Here is a 24724-nt window from a genome sequence, read left to right as displayed (position 1 = left end):
GTGATGCCTCTCTTATTAAGCTCCCTCATTTTGATTACCGTATATACTCGTGTATAAGTCGACTCAAGAGTAAGCCGAGGCACCTAATTTTGCCACGAAAAACTGGGAAAACGTATTGACTAGAGTATAAGCCGGGTATGCATTGTCCCCTCATCCCTGTCCTGGTATGCATGGCTCCCCATCACTGTCCTTGTATGCATGGCTCCCCGTCCCTGTCTTCGTATGCATGGCTCCCCGTCCCTGTTCTTGTATGCATCGCTCCCCGTCCCTGTCCTTGTATGCATGGTTCCCCGTCACTGTTCTTGTATGCATGGCTCCCCGTCCCCATCCTTGTATGAATGACTCCCCGTCCCCATCCTTGTATGAATGACTCCCCGTCCCTGTATGTATGGCTCACCATCCCCGTCCTTGTATGCATGGCTCACCGTCCCTGTTCTTGTATGCATTGCTCTCCGTCCCTGTCTTTGTATGCATGGCTCCCCGTCAATTGTCCTTGTATGCATGGCTCCCCATCCCCATCCTTGAATGCATGGCTCCCCATCCCTTCCCCCCCCCGTATGCATGGATTCCCATCCGTATCCTTATATGCATAGCTCACCATCCCCGTCCTTGTATGTATGGCTCCCCATCCCCGTATGCATGGCTCCCCGTCCCCGTATGCATGGCTCCTTATCCCCATCCTTGTATGCATGGCTCCTTATCCCCTACCCTTATATGCATTGCTCACCATCTCTGTCCTTGTATGCATGGTTCCTATTAAAAAACAAAAAAACAAATCCTACTTACCTTTCCTGTATGCCCTCACTGCATCTTGTTCTGGCCAGCAGCTCTTCCGGCTGAGCGTTCACATCTCCCAGCTCATTAAGGTAATGAATATTCACTCCACGCCTAAGGAAGTGGAGAGAGGTGAATATTCATTACCTTATTGAGTGGGCACCCGTTATAGCCCAGCCACTGCTGGAAGCCAGCGGCTGCAGCTGTAACTGTGCGCGCAGTGAATATTCATTTCACTTTAGCAGTGGGCACAGGCTTTAGCAGCAGCCGCCGGCTCCTGCCTCTGTGACTGCCGCTCCCCCTCCCCGCTGTAAACTGGGACAATGGCTCGTGTATAAGGCAAGGGGTATAAAACAAATGTGCTGAAAAACTCGGCTTATACACGAGCAAATATTGTACTTCCATTGATTGTTTTAGCACCAGGAGCATAAACTGAGCCACAAACACTGTGCTGAGACACAAAAGCGCTTGCCTGGAAGTATGACTCAGCCCCCTTCTGTGATAAGCAGCTCATTGTCTATAGCCATTATATATATAACTAGATGGTGGCCCGATTCTAACGCATCGGGTATTCTAGAATATGCATGTCCACGTAGTATATAGCACAGCCCACGTAGTATATTGGTCAGCCACGTAGTATATTGCCCAGTGACGTAGTATATTGCCCAGCCACGTAGTATATAGCCCAGCCATGTAGTATATTGCCCAGTGATGTAGTATATTGCCCAGTGACGTAGCATTCAGCACAGAGCCACGTAGTATATTGCCCAGCCACGTAGTATATAGCCCAGCCATGTAGTATATTGCCCAGTGACGCAGTATATTGCACAGTGATGTAGTATATTGCACAGCGACGTAGTATACAGCACAGAGCCACGTAGTATATTGCTAGTATATTGCCCAGTGACGTAGTATATTGCCCAGTGACGTAGTATTCAGCAGAGCCACGTAGTATATTGCCCAGCCACGTAGTATATAGCCCAGCCATGTAGTATATTGCCCAGTGACGTAGTATATTGCCCAGTGATGTAGTATCTTGCCCAGTAACGTAGTATATTGCACAGCGACGTAGTATATAGCACAGAGCCGCGTAGTATATTGCCCAGCCACATAGTATATTGCCCAGCCACGTATGTCACAGGTTAAAAAATAAAAAATAAACATACTCACCTTCCGATCCGAGGGCCCCTTGTAGTTCTAACATACTCACCATACTTGTAGTTCTGTCGCCTGTCGTCTTCCGGTCCCAGCCTGCCTGCGCAGGGCCTGTGATGACGTCGCGGTCACATGACCGTGACGTCAGGGCAGGTCCTGCTCGCGCAGGCGCGCAGGGCCTGTGATGACGTCGCGGTCACATGACCGTGACGTCACGGCAGGTCCTTTCCGCGCAGGCGCGTAGGACTTGCGATGACGTCGCGGTCACATGACAGTGACGTCATAGCAGGTCCTTCTGCCAGACCATCCGTGCCAACGGAACGTGCCGGTTGCATCGCGAGGAGCGGGAAAGGCGGCGTAGGTGAGTATATAATCATTTTTTATTATTGTTATTATTTTTAACAGATGTTTTTACTATTGGCTCTGCATAGGCTGCGTCAATAGTAAAAAACTTGGTCACACAGGGTTAATAGCAGCGGTAACCGAGTGCGTTACCCGCGGCATAATGCGGTCCGTTACCGCCGACATTAACCCTGTGTGAGCGGTGAGCGGAGGGGTGCATGCGGGCGCCGGGCAGTGAGTGCGGGGAGTAAGGAGCGGCCATTTTTTTCCAGACTGTGCGCGTCACTGATTGGTCGCGGCAGCCATGACAGGCAGCTGGCGAGACCAATCAGCGAACGAATAACCGCGACAGACAGACAGACAGAAGGACAGACGGAAGTACCCTTAGACAATTATATAGTAGAAGCCTGGTATGGACGGGGTCAGCTTTCTCAACTTTGCTGCATTGCTACATCATGTTGCTCTCCGATGAGATAGCAAAAACCTGTTGACAGATTCCTTTTAATCCCTTTCTGCCATCGGACGTACTATCCCATCCATGTGGCTTGGGACTTAATCTCCATGGACGGGATAGTACGTTATACGCGATCAGCCGCGCTCACGGGGGGAGCGTGGCCGATCACGGCTGGGTGTCAGCTCATTATCATAGCTGACACCTGGGTCTAAGTGCCAGGAGCGGTCACAGACCGCTCCAGACACTTTAACCCCCGGAACACTGCGATCAAACAAAATTGCAGTGTTCCGATGGCATAGAGAAGCATCGCACAGGGAGGGGGCTCCCTGCGTGCTTCCCTGAGAACCTCAGAACAATGCGATGTGATCGAGTTGTTCTGAGGTTCTCCCTGCCTGCAGACCCCTGGATCCAAGATGGCCGTGGGGTCCTTCTGGGTCCTGCAGGGAGGTGGCTTGTCAGTGCCTGGTGAGAGCAGGACCTGAGAAGCCTCCTTCACTGCCTGTCAGATCGCTGATATGACACTTTGCACAGCACTGTGCTGTGCAGAGTGTCAGATCAGCGATCTGACTTTATACAGTGATGTCCCACCCTGGGACAATGTAAAAAAGTTTTTAAAAAAATATTACACTGTGTAAAAATATACATTTTTTAAATTCCTAAATAAAGAAAAAAATATAAATATTGTTCTAATAAATATATTTCTTTATGTAAATTTAAAAAAAAACAATACAAGTACACATATTTAGTATCGCCGCGTCCATAATGACCCGATCTATAAAACTGTCCCACTAGTTAACCCCTTCAGTGAACACCGTAAAAAAAAAATAAATAAATAAATACTGCCGAACAAAAAGTGGAATAACACACGATCAAAAAGACGGCTATAAATAAACATTGTACCACTGAAAATGTAATCTTGTCCCGCAAAAAAAGAGGCACGATACAGCGTCATCAGCAAAAAAATAAAAAAATTATAGCCCTCAGAATAAAGCGATGCAAAAATAATTATTTTTTATATACGTATATACTCGAGTATAAGCCGAGATTTTCAGCCCATTTTTTGGGGTTGAAAGTCCCCCTCTCGGCTTATGACTCGAGTCAAACCCAGGGGTCGGCAGGGGAGGGGGAGCGGGGGCTGTCTAATTATACTCACCTGCTCCTGGCGCGGTCCCTGCTTCACCGGCGCCGCAGCTTTTTCCTGTACTGAGTGGTCACATGGTACCGCTCATTACAGTAATGAATATGCTGCTCCACGTCCCATAGGGGTGGAGCCGCATATCATTACTGTAATGAGTGGTAATGGTGACCGCTCAATACAGGAAGAAGCTGCGGTGCCGGGGAAGCAGAGACTGCACCGCGCCAGGAGCAGGTGAGTATAACGGGGAGGGGAGTGCTGCGCGATATTCACCTGCTGCTCGTTCCGGGGCCGCTCTGTCTTCAGCGTTTTCTGCAGTGAGGCTCAGGTCAGAGGGCGCGGTGACGTGGTTAGTGCGCCCTCTGCCTGAACGTCAGTGCAGAAGACGCTGAAGATGGAGTGGTGCCGGAACGAAGTCAGGTGAATATTGAAAGTGCCGGGGACCTGAGCGACAGAGAGGTGAGTATGTGATTTTTTTATCGCAGCAACAGCAAATGGGACAAGTGTCTGTATGGAGCATCTTATGGGGCCATAATCAATGTTTGTGCAGCACTGTATGGGGCAAGTGTCTATATGGAGCATCTTATGGGGCCATAATCAACGTTTGTGCAGCACTATATAGCGCAAATATCTTTATGGAGCATCTTATGGGGCCATAATCAATGTTTGTACAGCACTATATGGCACAAATATCTTTATGGAGCATCTTATGGGGCCATAATTATCGTTTGTGGAGCATTATATGGGGCAAGTGTCTGTATGGAGCATCTTATGGGGCCATAATCAAGGTTTGTGCAGCACTATATAGGGCAAATATCTTTATGGAGCATCTTATGAGGCCATTATTAACCTTTATGCAGGATTATATGGGGCATATTTTAATATGGAGCATCTCATGGGGCCATCATAAACTTTATGGAGCATTATATGGGGCTCCTGATTCAATATGGATATTCAAAAACACTTACGGTAACCTACTGATGTCTCAATTAATTTTACTTTTATTGGTATCTATTTTTACTTTTGACATTTACCGGTAGTTGCTGCATTTTCCACCCTAGGCTTATACTCGAGTCAATAAGTTTTCCCAGTTTTTTCTGGCAAAATTAGGGGTGTCGGCTTATAATCGGGTCGGCTTATACTCGAGTATATACAGTAAAATAGATTTTATTGTATAAAAGAGCCAAAACATAAAAAAAAATACAAATGAGGTACCGCTGTAATCGTACTAATCCGAAGAATAAAACTGCTTTATCAATTTTACCACACGCGGAACGGAATAAACGCCCCACCCAAAAGAAATTCATGAATTGCTGTTTTTATTCATTCTGCCTCCCAAAAATCGTAATAACAAAGCGATCAAAAAATGTCATGTGCCCGAAAATGGTACCAATAAAAACGTCAAGTCGTCCCGCAAAAAACAAGACCTCACGTGACTCAGTGGATCAAAATATGGAAAAATTATAGCTCTCAAAATGTGGTGATGCAAAATCTATTTTTTGCAATAAACAGCGTCTTTTCGTGTGTGACAGCTGTGAAACATAAAAACCCGCTATAAATAGTAAATCAAACCCACCTTTATCACCCCGTCAGTTAGGGAAAAACAATTAAATAAAAAAAGTATTTATTTCCATTTTCCCATTAGGGTTATGGTTGGGGCCAAAGTTAGGGTTAGGGTTGGGGCTAGAGTTGAGGTTAGGGGTTGGATTGCATTTACAGTTGGAGTTAGGGTTGGGATTAGGGTTAGGGGTGTGTTGGGGTTAGGCGTGTGTTGGGGTTAGGGGTGTGATTAGGGTTGGGATTAGGGTTAGGGGCGTGTCTGGGTTAGGGGTGTGGTTAGGGTTATGTTTAGGGTAGGGATTAGGGTTAGGGGTGTGATCGGGTTAAGGTTGGAGTTAGAATTGGGGGGTTTCCACTGTTTAGGCACATCAGGAGCTTTCCAAATGGGACATTGCGTCTGATCTCAATTCCAAACAATTCTGCGTTGAAAAAGTAAAATGGTGCTCCTTCCCTTCCGAGCTCTGCCGAGTGCCCAAACAATGGTTTACCCCCACATATGGGGTATCGGCGTACTCAGGACAAATTGCACAACAATTTTAGGGTCCAATTTCTCCTCTTACACTTAGGAAAATAAAAATTGGGGGTCAAAAAATAATTTTTGTGAAAAAAAAATGATTTTTTATTTTTACGGCTCTACATTATAAACTTCTGTGAAGCACTTGGGGGTTCACAGTGCTCAGCACACAACTAGGTAAGTTCCTTAAGGGGTCTACTTTCCAAAATGGTGTCATTTGTGGGAGGTTTCCACTGTTTAGGCACATCAGGGGCTCTCCAAACGCGACATGGTGTCCAATCTCAATTCCAGCCAATTTTGCATTGAAAAGTCAAACGGTGCTCCTTCCCTTCCGAGCTCTGCCATGCGCCCAAACAGGGGTTTACCCCCACATATGTGGTATCAGCATACTCAGGACAAATTGTACAACAACTTTGGGGTCAAATTTCTCCTGTTAGGCTGTGTGCACACGTTGCTTTTTTTCGCTATAAAGAGAAAGGACAAGAAAAGGATATGCACACCAAAGTGATCAACCCGGATATGAAACTTTATTATTATAACTATACAAACGGGGCAACAAAAATAACGAATTTAAAAACATTTAAAAACCAGAAAGGCTAAGTAGCCCAGACATGGTCGCCCCAAACGGACAGCAGAACACATTAATGGTAGTGCTTACATATAGAGAGATACATGGTATATACCATGGGTCAGCTGGCAGCATACTGTATAGTGCTTTGATATTTAGGCAAGAAGACATATTTGGATGCCTGTACCTAACCTGTTTATACCATGTATCTCTCTTTATCTAAGCCCTACCATTAATGCGTTCTCCAGTCCGTTTGGGGGTGACCATGTCTGGGCTACTTAGCCTTTCTGGTTTTTAAATGTTTTTAAATTTGTTACTTTTCTTGCCCTGTTTGTATAGTTATAATAATAAAGTTTAATATCCGGGTTGATCCCTTTGGTGTGCATATCCTTTTCTTGTCTTTTCTCTATGTTGTTTTATATGCACGTGGTAGATCCCTGTTGTTGATATTGATGTGGTGCCCGCTATATCCTTTTTCGCTATAAAAAAAAGATAAAAATGCATAAAAAACACATACATATGCATCCCATCAATTATAATGTATTCTGCAATTTTTGTGCACATGACGCGTTTTTTTTCTGCAAAAAAAAGCATCGCGGTAAAAAACGCAGCATGTTCATTAATTTTGCGGATTTTTCGCTATTTAATGCCTTGGGGAAAAAACGCAAAAAAACCACACAAAAACGCGTGAAAAAAAAAACGTGAGAAAAACGCAAAAAAAACACATGCGGATTTCTTGCAGAAAATGTCCAGTTTTCTTCAGGAATTTTCTGCAAGAAATCCTGATGTGTTCACATACCCTTACCCGTGATAAAATAAAACAAATTGGATCTCAAGTAAATTTTTTGTGAAAAAAAGTTAAATGTTCATTTTTTTTAAACATTACAAAAATTCCTGTGAAGCACCTGAAGGGTTAATAAACTTCTTGAATGTGGTTTTGAGCACACTGAGGGGTGCAGTTTTTAAAATGCTGTCACACTTGGTTATTTTCTATCATATAGACCCCTCAAAATGACTTCAAATGTGATGTGGTCCCTAAAAAAAAAATGGTGTTGTAAAAATGAGAAATTGCTGGTCAACTTTTAGCCCTTATAACTTTCTAACAAAAAAAAATGTTAGTTCCAAAATTGTGCTGTTGTAAAGTAGACATGTGGGAAATGTTACTTATTAAGTATTTTGCGTGACATATCTCTGTGATTTAAGTGCATGAAAATTCAAAGTGGGAAAATTGCAAAATTTTCTAAATTTTTGCCAAATTTCCTTTTTTTTTCACAAATAAACGCAAGTCATATCAATGAAATTTTACCACTAACGTGAAGTAAAATTTGTCATGAGAAAACAATTTCAGAATCACCAGGGATCCATGGAAGTGTTCCAGAGCTATTACCTCATAAAGGGACAGTGGTCAGAATTGTAACAATTGTCCCGTTCATTAACATGCACACCACCCTTGGGGGTTAAGGGGTTAAGAAGTATGTCCCAATGCTTTTGTACATACAGTGTACCGTATATCATTCACACCAAATATGTTTGAATACAACATTAATAAAGTTTTTCTTTAACCTAATCCTGATATAGGACATAATATTACACTCTATATCAAGTCCATATGTACGTTGAGTACATATGTATGGAGATGACCTTAGAAGCTGAGCGTGCACCATATCATGCAGATGCAATCTGTATTACACAGCCAGCATCTGCTTGTAACATCAATGACCAGAGCTTGTTCCTACGGCCGCCCCCTTAGCTGCCAGCTCTATCCCCCTGAGGCTGGGGTTCAGAGGAAAACCTAATTTTGTCTATTTCCTTTATGTGATTGCAGCTTTAAGTAAGGAAACTAAAAATATAGTAAAAATAAATATTCTGAAAAAATGAAACATTTTAATCTAATCATCCCCTTTTCCAACATTAAAAATAAAGAAACCAAAAAATATTTTAAAAAAGTATACTTGATATTGCCACATCAGTAAAAGCTAGATATAGCAAAATATGAAATTAATTAACAGAAATGGTAAATTGAGTAAAGAGAAAAATTGAAACACCAGGACTGCAATATTTTTAGTTTTATTATTTTTTGGTTTTATTATATTTTGCCCCCCCCCCTCCCCCCCCCCAAAAAAAAAAAGAGCTCAAAACTTTATATGTAACTTAGAATGGTATTAATAAAGTCTTCAGTCACATAGAATGAGTGCAGAAATTTAGCTCAATACCAGAAAATCCCTTTAAGCCTTTCCAAAAGAATGCGCTCAATGCATTATATGCAATGCAAAGATAATAAAGAAATAAAGTCTCCTGTAGTAAAAGCTTCATTTCATGATAGCCATTTCATAAATCGAAGCAAAGCTGGTAGCTGGTCCAAACATACAGTATTACATACAGAATGAAGACATTGCTAAAGGAAATCAGCCATGTGATAACAAATCTGTAATCTCCTGTATGAATAACCGAATGTGAGAATATATCCTGATCTTACTGAACAACTGTACCACCAAGATGATAACTGCAGATTTAGCTACTATCTTGAGTTCTGGGATATATTTCTTCATAAATTCCCATTAGTATTCTCAGTGTTAAAATACGGCAACTGTTTATTCCTATCTCAAAATTGTCTTGTACCCTGATTTGTGCCATAGTGCAAATTCTGAAGACATTTTTATCTTATTAGATTCAAGAGTGTCAAATTAAAAAAACACAAAAAAGAGAAATACAGATCAGCCCTTTTTTATTCAATGTAACAAAATAAACTATTTAGTATCGGTCTCCGTCCACACAAAGAAAGCGAACCTACAAGTCTGGTGCAGTATAAGGCTGTGATCACACTGCATTTTTTTATTCCATTGAAAACATACACCAGGAAAGATCCTTGAACGACGGCCAGAGCCCCAGTCACTTTTCTTTTTCTTTTCACTGTATAGAAGTCTTTTGAGCATTTTTTTCTTTACAGATGTACAGTGTATTACCAAAATGTTTGTATTATTTGTTTTTTTTACAGGCACAGTATGCCACAGAATGCCTGTGCAAAGACATACAGAGCAATCCTCAGTCAAGGAAAATACTCCCAATACATGTCTCAGTATGTGTCTTCAGCTTCCTAGTGGATGTGATGTGAATTGCAGATACCTGGGGTGAAGAAATCCGTCTTGTGGTTCTTGTTTAAACAGTGCTAGAAATGTTCAGTTAATGATATGCCCGGGCTTCGGGGCGGGACTGTAAGCAAAGGTTTATCTTTCTGCTCTAAGCCAGAGAAACCAAGGAAAGACCTTCCCACAGGCGGCTCCGAAGCACAAACATGTTCCTCATTATAGAGGCAGACTGTCTGTGCTTCAGGGCGGCCTGTGGGCAGGTCTTTCCTTGGTTTCTCTGGCTTAGAGTAGGAAGATAAAACTCTGCCTATAGTCCAGCCCCGGAGCACAGGCATATCATTAACTGAAAACTTGTATCTGATCACACAAGAACTACAAGATGGATTTTTTCACCCCAGGTAACATTTTAATCAGTTTAACCTGCCAAACTGAAAATGCGTGTAGTTTACTTATCAAAATCCTGCTGACAGGTTCACTTTAAGCCCAATAATGAACCAATAATTATGAATTAATTGTTTTACACATTATTTTATTTGAAAAGAAGAAATTAGATGCAAGTTTTGAAATTATTAACTTTTGTTTATTTATAACTATCATGAGTACTTTCTCACAGCATTATATATCAATAAGCCCAGCTACTCCTGATATTTACCATGCTACTTGCGGATTCATTATGTGAGTTTATAAATTATCAATCATTTTTTATGACATACTTACTCTTATAGTATGAGTTCTGCCTCCAACTCTGTCTCTTGCCTCAAGCACCACAACATTCAGTCCTGATTCCACAAGTAGCTTGGCAGCTGTAAGACCTAAATTGTTAAAGTAGAGATTTTAAGCAAAGTGTAAAAATAGGACGACTGCAGAGTATAAACAAGACTAATTCATTAATACACTTATTTTAAGGTGCAAGTTATGTAATGATGGAAAAATAACTACATAATCATCTTTTCTGTTCATTAATATGTTATGGAGTTGCTTAACTGATACTCTGGGCAAGAGATACAGTGGGGCAAAAAAGTATTTAGTCATTCGGCAATAGTGCAAGTTCCACCACTTAAAAAGATGAGAGGCGTCTGTAATTTACATCATAGGTAGACCTCAACTATGGGAGACAAACTGAGAAAAAAAAAATCCAGAAAATCACATTGTCTGTTTTTTATCATTTTATTTGCATATTATGGTGGAAAATAAGTATTTGGTCAGAAACAAAATTTAATCTCAATACTTTGTAATATTTCCTTTGTTGGCAATGACAGAGGTCAAACGTTTTCTGTAAGTCTTCACAAGGTTGCCACACACTGTTGTTGGTATGTTGGCCCATTCCTCCATGCAGATCTCCTCTAGAGCAGTGATGTTTTTGGCTTTTCGCTTGGCAGCACGGACTTTCAACTCCCTCCAAAGGTTTTCTATAGGGTTGAGATCTGGAGACTGGCTAGGCCACTCCAGGACCTTGAAATGCTTCTTACGAAGCCACTCCTTCGTTGCCCTGGCGGTGTGCTTTGGATCATTGTCATGTTGAAAGACCCAGCCATGTTTCATCTTCAATGCCCTTGCTGATGGAAGGAGGTTTGCACTCAAAATCTCACGATACATGGCCCCATTCATTCTTTCATGTACCCGGATCAGTCGTCCTGGCCCCTTTGCAGAGAAACAGCCCCAAAGCATGATGTTTCCACCACCATGCTTTACAGTAGGTATGGTGTTTGATGGATGCAACTCAGTATTCTTTTTCCTCCAAACACGACAAGTTGTGTTTCTACCAAACAATTCCAGTTTGATTTCATCAGACCATAGGACATTCTCCCAAAACTCCTCTGGATCATCCAAATGCTCTCTAGCAAACTTCAGACGGGCCCGGACATGTACTGGCTTAAGCAGTGGGACACGTCTGGCACTGCAGGATCTGAGTCCATGGTGGCGTAGTGTGTTACTTATGGTAGGCCTTGTTACATTGGTCCCAGCTCTCTGCAGTTCATTCACTAGGTCCCCCCGCGTGGTTCTGGGATTTTTGCTCACCGTTCTTGTGATCATTCTGACACCACGGGGTGGGATTTTGCGTGGAGCCCCAGATCGAGGGAGATTATCAGTGGTCTTGAATGTCTTCCATTTTCTAATTATTGCTCACACTGTTGATTTCTTCACTCCAAGCTGGTTGGCTATTGCAGATTCAGTCTTCCCAGCCTGGTGCAGGGCTACAATTTTGTTTCTGGTGTCCTTTGACAGCTCTTTGGTCTTCACCATAGTGGAGTTTGGAGTCAGACTGTTTGAGGGTGTGCACAGGTGTCTTTTTATACTGATAACAAGTTTAAACAGGTGCCATTACTACAGGTAATGAGTGGAGGAAAGAGGAGACTCTTAAAGAAGAAGTTACAGGTCTGTCAGAGCCAGAAATCTTGATTGTTTGTTTCTGACCAAATACTTATTTTCCACCATAATATGCAAATAAAATGATAAAAAAACAGACAATGTGATTTTCTGGATTTTTATTTCTCAGTTTGTCTCCCATAGTTGAGTTCTACCTATGATGTAAATTACAGACGCCTCTCATCTTTTTAAGTGGTGGAACTTGCACTATTGCTGAATGACTAAATACTTTTTTGCCCCACTGTATATGTAACGTCTCAATGTTCAGCTTCTGGATGAAAATGTGAATTTTGTAAACAATTAAATATTTTGGCTCAAGAAACTTTTTGCCTGCTACTAGCAATGCAGTAATTCCGCTACATAGGGACGATCTGAGCATCGCCTCTATGCAGCAGAGCCGATCAAGTTGTAGCAGCTTCTAGCCTCCCATGGAGGCTATTGAAGCATGCCGAAATAAAAAAAAAATGTTTTTAAAAATATAAAAAAATATAAAAATTTAAAACACCACCCTTTCTCCCCATTCAAAATAAAACAATAAAAAAATTCAAACCTACACATATTTGGTATCGCCGCATTCAGAATCGCCTGATATATCAATAAAAAAAGATTAACCTGATCGCTAAACGACTAGCGAAAAAAGTCAAAACGCCAGAATTATGTTTTTGTTGGTCGCAGCAACACTGCATTAAAATGCAAAAAAGGGCGATCAAAAGAACGTATCTGCACTAAAATGGTATAATTAAAAACATCAGCTTGGCAAGCAAAAAATAAGCCCTCGCCCAACCCCAGATCACGAAAAATGGAGACACTAAGGGTATCGGAAAATGGTCCAATTTTTTTTTAAAGCAAAATTTGGAATTGTTTTTCACCACTTAGTTAAAAAAGAACCTAGACATGTTTGGTGTCTATGAACTCGCAATGACCTGGAGAATCATAATGGCAGGTCAATTTTAGAATTTAGTGAACCTAGCAAAAAAGCAAGTGTGAGATTGCACTTTTTTTTGCAATTTCGCCACACTTGGAATTTTTTTACCATTTTCGAATACATGACATGCTAAAACCAATGATGTCATTCAAAACTACAACTCGTCCCACAAAAAATAAGCCCTAAAAAAGGCCATATTGACAGAAAAATAAAAAAGTTATGGCTCTAGGAAGAAGGGGAGTGAAAAATGAAAAACCGAAAAAAGATGGGGTCATGAAGGGCTTAAAAGTATACCACTGAAGAAAATAATCAGAACAGGTTAAAAAAGTTACGTATTTAAAATCTAAGAAAATAATTGATGAATGAACTGTATGAGTAGGACTTTACTAATAAAAGCTTCCCATCTTATGCCTGTCCCACACGTCCAGATAATTCCCATAGGGGTGGAGCCGCATATTCATCACTGTAATGGGCGGCACCACGTGACCGCTCATACAGGAGAAGCTGCGGCGCGGAGAGGACGCTTCGAGGGAGCCAGGTGAGTATTTTCTTTCCAGCGGTCGGGCGCACAGGGGGTGGGAGGGGGTGGTGACAAAGATCTTTATTTCTACCTCGAAAAAAAACAAAAAGCAATGATTTTTCATTTCTTCTCTCCAGCGAACGCTGCTGGAGAGAAGAAATAAATGGCGGCTTCAGCACCACGCTGGGGGGACAGCGCTTACTGTAGCGCTGTCTCCTGCACGGCACACGGACTGCACATGGACAGCATCCGTGTGTGGTACGTGTTTTACACTGACCCATTGACTTTAATGGGTCCGTGTGATCCGTGAGCTCCCACGAACACTGACATGTCTCCGTGTTTTTCAAACGGACACACGGTCCGTGAAAACACGCTGACGTGTGCAGCGACACATTGATTTTAATGTGTCTACGTGTGTAAGTGTCTCCGGTACATGAGAAAACTGACACCTCACGTACCGGAATCACTGACGTGTGAAACCGGCCTTATGGATTCTACTTCCTCTGTCACGCCGATATAGTAAGTCAGTAACATCAAGCAAAGGGTGATAACGGCAATTCTATCCAAGTAGGATTTTTATTCAGATTTAAAGTACACCTATAATATTAATTATATGTTTTATTTACTATCTACTCCTTTTCTAACATGTCCTTCTGTTCAGTGGGGTCCAGGGTCTTAGACTCCCATCAACAGGTCCCAGCACTATATACATGCACCCCACAGGGACAAACGCCCCAGTACACCCAGGCGTGGGGTGTATGTATATAGTGAAGGCAGCCTGCCTGATATACTGTAATATTATGGGCGTTATTAATTGGCTGTAAGCCGGGCAATTTGCATCACGCATACCAGTGTAACTGGCGTTCTACTCAAGCCTCATTTGTGTGCATTTATTCTACTAGGCAGCCAATCCCTCCATAATTTGTTAGGTGTGTGGGTGGCTGTTTCTATCAGTAGTTTGTACCTGTTTTGCCCCTGCCTTTATAGTGGGGGCTGCTGCATCCTGCTAGTGCATTTATCATCTGACAGGTTTTGGTAAGGCTATTTCCTTATAGTATGTTTTTCTAAATTTTTCAATGTTGCTGATACAGAACTATGCAAATATTCAAATGTGAAACCAAATATGGGAAAAAAATGTATGTTACATAGTTTCAGAGATTTTAAGGTTGAAAGTAGACATACGTCCATCAGGTCCAAATTATAACCTAACATGTTGATCCAAAGAAAGGCAAAAACCTGATTGGGCTGACACTAATAACTCCATATTAGGGGACAAATTCCTTCCCTACTCCACTAACTGTAATCAGACTAGTTCCCAGTATCAACGCCCCGTCACAGAAACTAGTGCCCACAATTGGTAATATTACCGTATTTTGCGGTTTATAAGACACACCAGATCCTAAGACGGACCCCAAATTTTGAGGAGAAAATTAGGAACAAAACTTTTTTTCAATAAAATGGTGGTGCTTCTTCCAATCCATGCGTCTTATCGCTTACCGGGGGTGGTGGCTGCAGTAAAGCGGGGTCCCAGGGTCGCTGCTGGTGGAGGCAGGAGTGGGGCGGTGCTGCAGACCCCAGACTGGGAGAAAGAGGTGTTTGGATGTGCAACGCTACAGGTGCTTGATGGTGCAGGGGCTTCGCCAACATTTTGTGAAAGACCGCAGCGCTTCCTGGCACTGAGATCTCATCTCCCGAGATTTTGATGCCGAGATCTCCATCTGCGCATGCGCCGCCCCTGGCAGCCATTTTTCCGGAGTCCACCGCATAGTAAATCATGAAGTGCAGAGGGCTCTGGGCTTTCACAAAATGTCAGTGGAGCCCATGCACCACTGAAACACCCGCAGCATCGCACATCCGAACACCTCATCCCAGCCTGTGGCCTGCAGCAATGCTCGCTCCACTCTTGCCTCCTCCAGCAGCAACCCTGGGACCCTGCTCCACCGCGGCCAGCAAGGTATATTCACATTATTACACGCACCCCCATTTCCCCCCAAATTTGGGGCAAAAAAAGTTCATGTTAAAATCCGAAAAATACAGTATATTATACAAGTAAGACATTCAGGCCTTTCTTCAAATTTTGTAATAAAACAACCATTACATCGTGTGGCACGGAGCTCAATAGTCTCACTGCTCTTACAGTAAAGAATCGCTGTGTTGTTTGTCAATATAATAAACATCAAAGATGGATATTTGATTATGTGTTGCATCTGCTCTTGTAAATCCTATGTTCTGTCTAGATGTCGAATGAATACACTAACAGCAAAACATGCAAATATAATTCTCAATAATGAAATAATGTCTTGGTGCTGGAATTATCCACCAAGTAACAAATAACTGTAGAGCAGTGTTCCCCAACTCCGGTCCTCAAGAACCACAAACAGGTCATGTTTTCAGGATTTCCTTAGTATTGCACAGGTGATAATTGCATCACCTGGACAGGCAAGTATTCAATCATCTGTGCAATACAAAGGAAATCCTGAATACATGACCTGTTGGTGGCTCTTGAGGACCGGAGTTGGGGAACACTGCTGTAGAGATACAAAAATATTGCATTTAACTAGTTCTGCCTTCTGACGATAGTTTTGCAGTTTAAAGTTACTATTTACAGGTTTGATCAATCACTGGTTATAGTCAGTGTGCTCCAAAGCTCTTGCTGCTGTCCTAATTATTCAGTGGAGTTTCCAGGACAGTTCTGAAAAGCTGGAACGCATTGTTCATTAGATTAATTATAGGATTCACGGAACAGTTCCAGGGGCTGGAAAGTTTGTTCATTGATATTGGCCAACTCTCTACCATGCTGAGATAGTCTTTCAGGGATTAAAAAGTATTATATGGGTCTAAAATCATAAAACAACAATGCAATGCAATCTTGTTAACACTGATGTCACGACGGTATGATGGTTGACCCTGTCTTCGATAAAATCATCACACAGCAATGTACACAAAAACTACCAGAGAACAATGGGAAAACTGTAAACTGCACGTATTAATAAGATCATTAATTCTCCATATTTGTGGTGTGATGCATGGTCTGTCCCGTTTTTTTTCATTTGGACCAGTCCAGTTAATTAGCAGGAGACTGCAAGATGGGCTCTACCTATCTTTGCTCTCAGTTCACAGTCTGAGAGCTGGTGGAAGGTGAGTTTTTTAGCTCCTTTCACTTGGTGTTGGTGCTGTGTGGTGGTCATTGTTGCGGGGTGTTGTGCCTGTAGGGTGGTGTGGTCTGGAGTCATGGAGACATAGCTTTGCAGCACGGGTGCGGTGAGGCACCGGGTCGCCCCCTCTGCTGGTGCACGCACACTGTGGTGGAAGTTGGTGCACGGTGCCACACCTTTAAGGCTAAGAAAAAGTTAGGGACCCACTGAGAGGTTTGCCATGACGTGGCAGGGGGTTTCATACAGTCTGATCACAATGTTATACTAAGAACCTAATGTTCAGCTTTGCCTAGAGGCACTACATTAATGTATGATTTTTGGATGTGTGGTCCATGTCTTTCAGCATATTAATAAGTGTATAGAAACATAAAAGACCCTTTAGAACAAATTCTGTACATACTTGGATGAAATTAGGATATATGAAAATGGCATGCACACCCCAAGGTATATATTGCCTTCAAATTCTGTAATTTTGCGACTATTCAAAATAGTAAAACTGCCCATACATACATGAAGTTTAGAATTTTGAAACAGCATCATAATGTAAAGCGACTCCGTCACCAGATTTCACAATACAAACTGTATACACTATTAAATAGAACTTTCAGACTTGATGAGGCTTGTATACTTTTAAATATCCATGGCAGAATTGCTGTATAATCTTACAATTGAAATGAGCATTGAATGAATCAAGCTAGAGTAGGACTCAAAAAATGCTCTTTTTAATAATAAGCAGAGGGCAGCCGCTGGTTTGGAGATTTGTCTAAACATAACCTAGTGACAAAACCCCTCAGATATAACCCTAATATTGCCATAAATGGCCTGACTTTCTAGCACAGTGAAGCCCAAATATCTGAGTTGTGGGATCCAAGCATGCAGAGCGTGATCCCGCAACCCTCCACAGTTGCTCCTTGCTGTCAAAGAGTGAAATCCTGCTGGTAACGCTAGTAGCCGCTGTAATCTAGTAGCCGCTGTAATGATGTTACGGTTTACTAGCAGCATTGAATTTGTGGACAAACTAGATCTCGATTGTTCAAAACAAGAGCAACCACGGTGGACTTTGGGATCTCATTCTGCATGCCGGGATCCCATAATCTGGAACTTGTGGCCTGACTGCCTAAATGTTGTGTCGTTTTGGGGGGACTACTTTTGAGCAGTTTTGTTACTAAGTTATACAAACCACCAATCTGTGGCTGCCCATTTTTTTTTATTAAATACAAGGGCGGCCTCAGATTGGTGGCGGGTACATGAATAATGTATGCAATTTGTGTTGTGAAATTGGGTGACAGATCAAATTTAAAATGTTAAACTCTCAAACTTTGAATTGCTTTGATTTAGGCCAAAATAACTTGAAAGTGGAACATTTAGAATGGCTGAAGTAGCATGCTAAGCATATAGTTTTCAGGTGCTTTGTGGGTGCGGCTCGGCCACAGTATGTGAATGAGACTTCAAGAACTGAGCCTTATTAAAAGAAAAGGCTGGCTATATTTGTTTAGTTAGTGAAGAAAAAAGTCAATGCAGTAAACTAAAAGTCAGGTGAAGTGTTTTATTGTCTGGGAGAGTTTGCTACTAAGCCTAAGGGTACCGTCACACATTGAAATTTTCATCGCTGCGACGGCACGATTTGTGACGTCGCAGCGTCGTATAATCATCGCTCCAGCGTCGTAGACTGCGGTCACACATTGCAATCACGGCGCTGGAGCGATGCCGAAGTCCCCGGGTAACCAGGGTAAACATCGGGTAACTAAGCGCAGGGCCGCGCTTAGTAACCCGATGTTTACCCTGGTTACCAGTGTAAACGTAAAAAAACAAACCGTACATACTCACCCGTCGGTGTCCTTCAGGTCCCTTGCCGTCTGCTTCCTGCTCTGAGTGCAGCCGTACAGTGAGAGCAGATCACAGCGGTGCTGCGCTCTGCTCTCTTTCAGGCCGGCACTCAGAGCAGGAAGCAGACGGCAAGGGACCTGAAGGACACCGACGGGTGAGTATGTACGGTTTGTTTTTTTACGTTTACGCTTGTAACCAGGGTAAACATCGGGTTACTAAGCGCGGCCCTGCGCTTAGTTACCCGATGTTTACCCTGGTTACAAGCGAAGACATCGCTGGATCGCTGTCACACACAACGATCCAGCGATGTCAGCGGGTGATCAAGCGACGAAAGAAAGTTCCAAACGATCTGCTACGACGTACGATTCTCAGCAGGGTGTCTGATCGCAGTAGCGTGTCAGACACAGCGATATCGTAACGATATCGCTAGAACGTCACGAATCGTAACGTCGTAGCGATGGAAATTTCAATGTGTGACGGTACCCTAACTATTTCGAACGATATGCCACTACAGCATATCTAAGTAATTCTGACAATTTTTACAAATAGTTACTATGCTGATAAGCGGTGTAAAAAGAAGAAATCCAAAGATCAGTGTCCAAGGTTTCTAGAGGAGATAAAATCTGAAACAATTCATATAGACAACATAAAGCCTCGCATATTCAGTGTTAAATTTACAAGTAGAGGTACAGTAAAAACATTGATTGAAAAATAAGGAACAAGGCTTCTGTTTCTGAAGGACTTGTAGCAGATCTGTACTAATGTGTATGTTTTTAATACAAATTGCCACATTTTTGCCAACACTTTACAAGTGAAATACATTTTTTGAAAGGCAACCTGTCATGAGGAATTTCTGCCTAAAGCTAAAGGCTATTACCCTCATTAAGTCGATGCCTTTGCCTAATGTTGAGAAATTCACTTAAGATAAATTCAAATTAGCTATAAGTGCTTTGCGGTGTGTCAAAGCATTTCCAGATGTTTGACCCTCACTCAATTTTCCCTACCTAGGGCTTTGCTACTGCTTTTAATTGGCAGATGAACCGATTCTCTGTCATCTGAGTTCCCTTGCAAGATCTCATGCTCTGACACAGAATCCAGGCACTGGATCCAAGAAATTACAGGTCAGTGAGCCTTACTTCTATACCAGGAAAGATCTGTGGACAAACTATTAAATAGCATGTATATTAGTACTTGGATAAGAATACAGTAATTAACCAGACCCAGCTTGGATTTGTAGCAAACAAGTAATGCTAGACTAATCTAATTTCCTTCTAAGATGGAATCACTGACTGGGTGGATTGGGGAAATGTGGTAGATATAGTATATCTCGACTACAGCATAGCATTTGATAAAGTATCTCATACTATCTTTATTGAAAAAATGACCAAGTACGGGATTGACAAGGCTATGGATAGGTGGATTCATAACTGGCTCAGTGACAGTACTCAAAGAGTGGTAATAAATGGTTGCACATCTAATTGGAAGGGTCTTTCAAGCTGGTTTCCACATGGCTCTGTCCTGTCCCCAGTGTTGTTCAACATTTTTATAAATGAGCTAAATAAGGGAACTGAAGGTAAATTAATCAAATTTGCCAACAATGCAAAGCTAGGAGGGATTGCTGAAACTAAAGGCAGAAAGGATTCAGAAGACTTATAGAATGGTATTTAACAGGGAGAAATGCAAGATACTACAAGATACTACATCTGGGCAAGAAAAAGGAAAATTACATCTACAGAATGGGAGGAATAGAACTAAACAACAACTTGTGTGAAAAAGACTTGGATATACTAATAGATCACAGACTACACATGAGTCAACAGTATGATGCAGCAGCAAAAAAGACAAACACGGTTCTAGGATGCATTAAGAGAAGCATAGAGTCTAGATCACATGAAGTAATTATCCCCCTCTACTCTTCCTTGATAAGACTTCACCTGGAATACTATGACCTGTTCAGGGCACTACATTTTACAAAATACTTAGAAAAACTGGAGCACGTTCAGAAAAGAGCTACCAGGATAGTGAGCAGATTGCAAATGGTTAAAGGATGGTTAAAGGATCTGGGAATGTTTAGCTTGTGAAAATGAAGGCTAAGAGAAGACTTAATAGCTGTCTACAAATATATCAAGAGCTGTCACACTATAGAGGGATTATCCTTATTCTCATTTGCACATGAAAACATGAGAAGCAATGGAATGGAATTGAAAGGGAGAAGATTGTTGTGAACTCTGTTTTCAGGCTCCCTCTTGTGGTCACAGGTGGTATTGTGTGACTTTTGTTTTGGGCTCCCCCTGGTGGCTTTGTTTGTTATCCTGCGGGTCTGTGGCTGATCAGCTGCCTCGTTATTCACTTGGGAGTTTCCTATTTAGCTCTGTTTCACTTCCACTTGTTGCCGGCTGTCAATGTACTCAGTGCTATTCTGATTACTCCTGATTATCTTCGGTTTCAGTCTCTTCAGGAGAAGCTAAGTTCTGTTTAATTATTTTTTGCTCATCAGTCTGCAATATGATTTCTGTGTATGATGAGTTTAGTCCAGCTTGCTAATATGTGATTTCTTCTGCTGGTTTGCTCTGGGGTACAGAGTTGCTTTCCCCGCACCGTTTGTTGGTGCGGGGGCTCGAGCAATCTCTGCGTGGATATTTTGAATAGGGTTTTTAATTGACCGCACAGTTCCCTTTCTATTTTCTGCTTTCTAGTGTTAGCGGGCCTCATTTGCTAAATCTAATTTCATCTCTGCGTTTGTGCTTTCCCCTTAACTCACCGTTAATATTTGTGGGGGGCTATTCTATATCTTTGGGGTCATTTCACTGAGACAAGTGAGGACTTTCGTTCCCTCTAGGAATAGTCAGTTTCTCAGGCCGTGAAGAGACGTCTAGGATTTTCAGGTAACGTTCCACGGCTGCCTATAGTTGTTTGCGGATAGGATCAGGTTGCGGTCAATTCAGTTACCACTTCCCCAGAGCTTGTAGTCGGTTTAGTTACTTAGCTAGTCCTACTTGCGATCCTGGCCACTAGGATCATAACAGAAGATGCAGACTAGATATTAGAAAAAACTTTTTGACAGTGAGGGTGATCTATGAGTGAAACAGGCTGCCATGAGAGTTGGTGAGTAGTGATGAGAGAACATTCTGGGATAAAGTGTTATCCAAGCATGCTTGGCTGTTAACCGAGTGTCTTCGGAATGCTCGAATAATATGTTTGAGTCCCCGCCGCTGCACATCTTGCGGCTGTTCGACAGCTTCAACACATGCAAGGATTTCCTGTTTGTTAGGCAATCCGGGCATGCTTTGTGGCTGTCGAACAGCCGGAAGACATGCTGCTAAGGGGACTTGAACACATTATTCAAGCACGCCAAAGATGTGCTTCAATAGCAAAGACACTCAGTTGGCCTGTAATTATATTTTGTTTTTTAAGAGTCAAATTCCAAATTTTGATGGGTGATCTCAGTAAAACAATATGTTATAAATTTTTAAAAAAATGCATATATGTTACTTGTGTTCTTGGTTACATTTGTACAGGGATTCACATTGGGATCTCAGCAGGATCATAATTAGGATCATATTTTGAAGCGTGACTTTTTAAATACAGTTTCATCCTAATCATATGCTTAATGCTAAATTAAAATAATAAATATTTTACCACATTTTTAAATATACATGTAACAATTTATTTTATTATTATGTCACTTGACATGTCCTTTTTCAAGTTTTAAAAAAATAAGACAGTAGTTAAATCATCGAGCTATAAAATAAAACAATATCAACTAGTCTTAAACAATAAATAGTAAGGGTATGTGCACATGTTGTGGATTTTGCAGCGGATCCGCAGTGGTTTGGACGCTGCAGATTTGCAGCAGTTTTCCATGCGTTTACAGTACCATGTAAACCTATGGAAAACAAAATCCGCAATGCATATGCTGCGGAAAAAAACGCGCGGAAACGCTGTGTAGTTTATTCCGCAGCATGTCAATTCCTATTATGGAACAGGTGTAAACCGCTGCGGAATCCGCACAAAATCCACCAAAAAATGGGGGTAAATCTGCGGTAATTCCACAGTGCGGTTTACCTGCAGATTTACCAAAATCAGTCTGGAAAAATCGGCACCACTTTCCGCAACGTGTGCATGTGGCCTGAGTCTTTAAACTGATCTTTTATCATCAATTTGTCCCTTTTACTGAGAGAAACGTAATCTTGCCCACAATCTCTTACTGGCAATGGTCATTCTGTGTCAGAGTCTGTAGGGCCTGTTTGGTGTTTTGGTCCACCTGAGGTAATCCCTTAACCCCTTCAAGACGGAGCCCTTTTTGTTTTTTGCGTTTGTTTTTTGCTCCCCTTCTTCTCAGAGCCATAACTTGTTTATTTTTCTGTCTATATGGCCATGTGAGGGCTTGTTTTTTGCGGGACAAGTTGTACTTTTGAAAGATACCATTTGTTTTACTATATTGTGTACTGGTAATCAGAAAAAAGTTCCAAGTGTGGTGAAATTGCAAAAAAGTGCAATTCCACAACAGTGTTTTGGATTTCTTTTACCATGTTCACCATATGCTGAAACTGACCTGCCATTATGATTCTCCATGCCATTATGAGTTCATAGACACGAAACATGTCAAGGTTCTTTTTTATTTAAGTGGTGAAAAAAATCCAAAGTTTGTTTTAAAAAAATAAAAACTGCGTCATTTTCCGAGACCTGTAGCGTCTCCGTTTAGCGATCAAGTTAATTATTTTTTTATATTGATAGATCAGGCGAGTCTGAACGCTGCGATACCAAATATGTGTTTTTTCACTCTTGGCATGCTTCAATAGTCACCATGGGAGACTAGAAGCTGCCATAAACCGATCGGCTCTGCTTCATACAGGCGATGATCAGATCACCTATGTAGCAGAGTTGCTGACTTGCTATGAGCACCGATCACTAGGTGGCGTTCATAGCAATCCGGCAATGACAACCATAGAGGTCTGTAGGAGACCTCTGGTTGTCATGCCAACTAGTGATGAGCGAGTATACTCGTTGCTCGGGTTTTCCCGAGCACATTTGGGTGGTCTCCGAGTATTTGTAACTGCTTGGAGATTAAGTTTTTGTTGACACAGCTGCGTGATTTACGACTGCTAGCCAGCCTGAGTACATGTGGAGGTTGCCCTGGTTGCTAGGGAATCCCCACATGTAATCAAGCTGTCTATCAGCTGTAAATCATGCAGCTGAGGCAATGAAAACTAAATCTCCGAGCAGTTACAAATACTCGGGGACCACCCGAGCAACGAGCATACTCGCTCATCACTAATTATTATTATTATTATTTATTTATATAGCACCATTAATTCCATGGTGCTGTACATGAGAAAGGGGTTACATACAGAGTTATAGATATCATTTACAGTAAACAGGTTTACAGTGACACACTGGTACAGAGGGGAGAGGACCCTGTCCTTGTGGACTTACATTCTGTGGGATAGTGGGGCCAACCCATCGGTGACCCGCGATCACATGACCGGGGTAAACAATGGGCAGATTTCCAGAGTTTGACAGGGGCATTTAACGAGTTGATAGCCGCGGGTGGATCGCAATCCACCCACGGCAATTCCGGGTACATGTCAGCCGTTCAAAACAGCTGACATGTGCCAGGAAAGATGTGGGCTCAGAGCTGGAGCCCACATCAAAATGGGAGACATGACATGCGCAGTACTAGTACGACACATGTCTTGAAGGGGTTAAAGGGAAAGAAGGATTGTGCACAGTAAGGCTACTTTCACACTAGCGTCGGGCTCGGCCCGTCGCGGTGCGTCGGGCCGAGGTTCCCGACGCTAGCGTTGTCTCCGCCGCACAACGGGGGCAGCGGATGCATTTTTCCAGCGCATCCGCTGCCCCATTGTGAGGTGCGGGGAAGTGCGGGGAGGTGGGGGCAGAGTTCCGGCCGCGCATGCGCGGTCGGAAAAAGCGGACCGTCGGGAGCAAAAAACGTTACATGTAACGTTTTTTGCTCCCGACGATCCGCCAAAGCTTGGCGCAACCGTCGCACGACGGTTGCGACGTGTGTCATTGCGTCGCAAATGCGTCGCTAATGTTAGTCAATGCAGAAAAAACGCATCCTGCAAGCACTTTTGCAGGATGCGTTTTTTCGGCAAAACGACGCATTGCGACGTAATGCAGTTAACACTAGTGTGAAAGTAGCCTAACCTATAGTGTCAGGTTGGTGCCGTTATACTGATTAAAATGATACCTTGGTTGATGAAATCCGTCTTGTTGTTGTTCAATCTTTATTTTTAGTTAATGATATGCTCGTGCCCTGGGGCGGAATGTGTGGGGGAGGAATCTTCATGTGGTGGTCTGCTTAGGTATTCATCAGTA

The 24724-nt window shown here is 42.3% G+C and overlaps 1 protein-coding gene across 1 annotated transcript in view; it reads right to left on the bottom strand.

Annotated features, from left to right (window-relative positions):
- LOC143815526 (amine oxidase [flavin-containing] A-like) overlaps positions 1-24724 on the bottom strand; it is a 145240-nt gene that overhangs the window by 85054 nt on the left and 35462 nt on the right. Inside the window, exon 2 of the mRNA XM_077294812.1 lies at positions 10306-10400. Coding sequence (XP_077150927.1) covers positions 10306-10400 — 95 coding nt within the window. The remainder of the gene's footprint in view (positions 1-10305; positions 10401-24724) is intronic.

The sequence above is a fragment of the Ranitomeya variabilis genome, chromosome 3, assembly GCF_051348905.1.
Source record: "Ranitomeya variabilis isolate aRanVar5 chromosome 3, aRanVar5.hap1, whole genome shotgun sequence".
Classification (NCBI taxonomy): domain Eukaryota; kingdom Metazoa; phylum Chordata; class Amphibia; order Anura; family Dendrobatidae; genus Ranitomeya; species Ranitomeya variabilis.
Note: the sequence above shows the minus strand (reverse complement) of the source record. Positions and strands in the feature narration are given on the sequence as shown.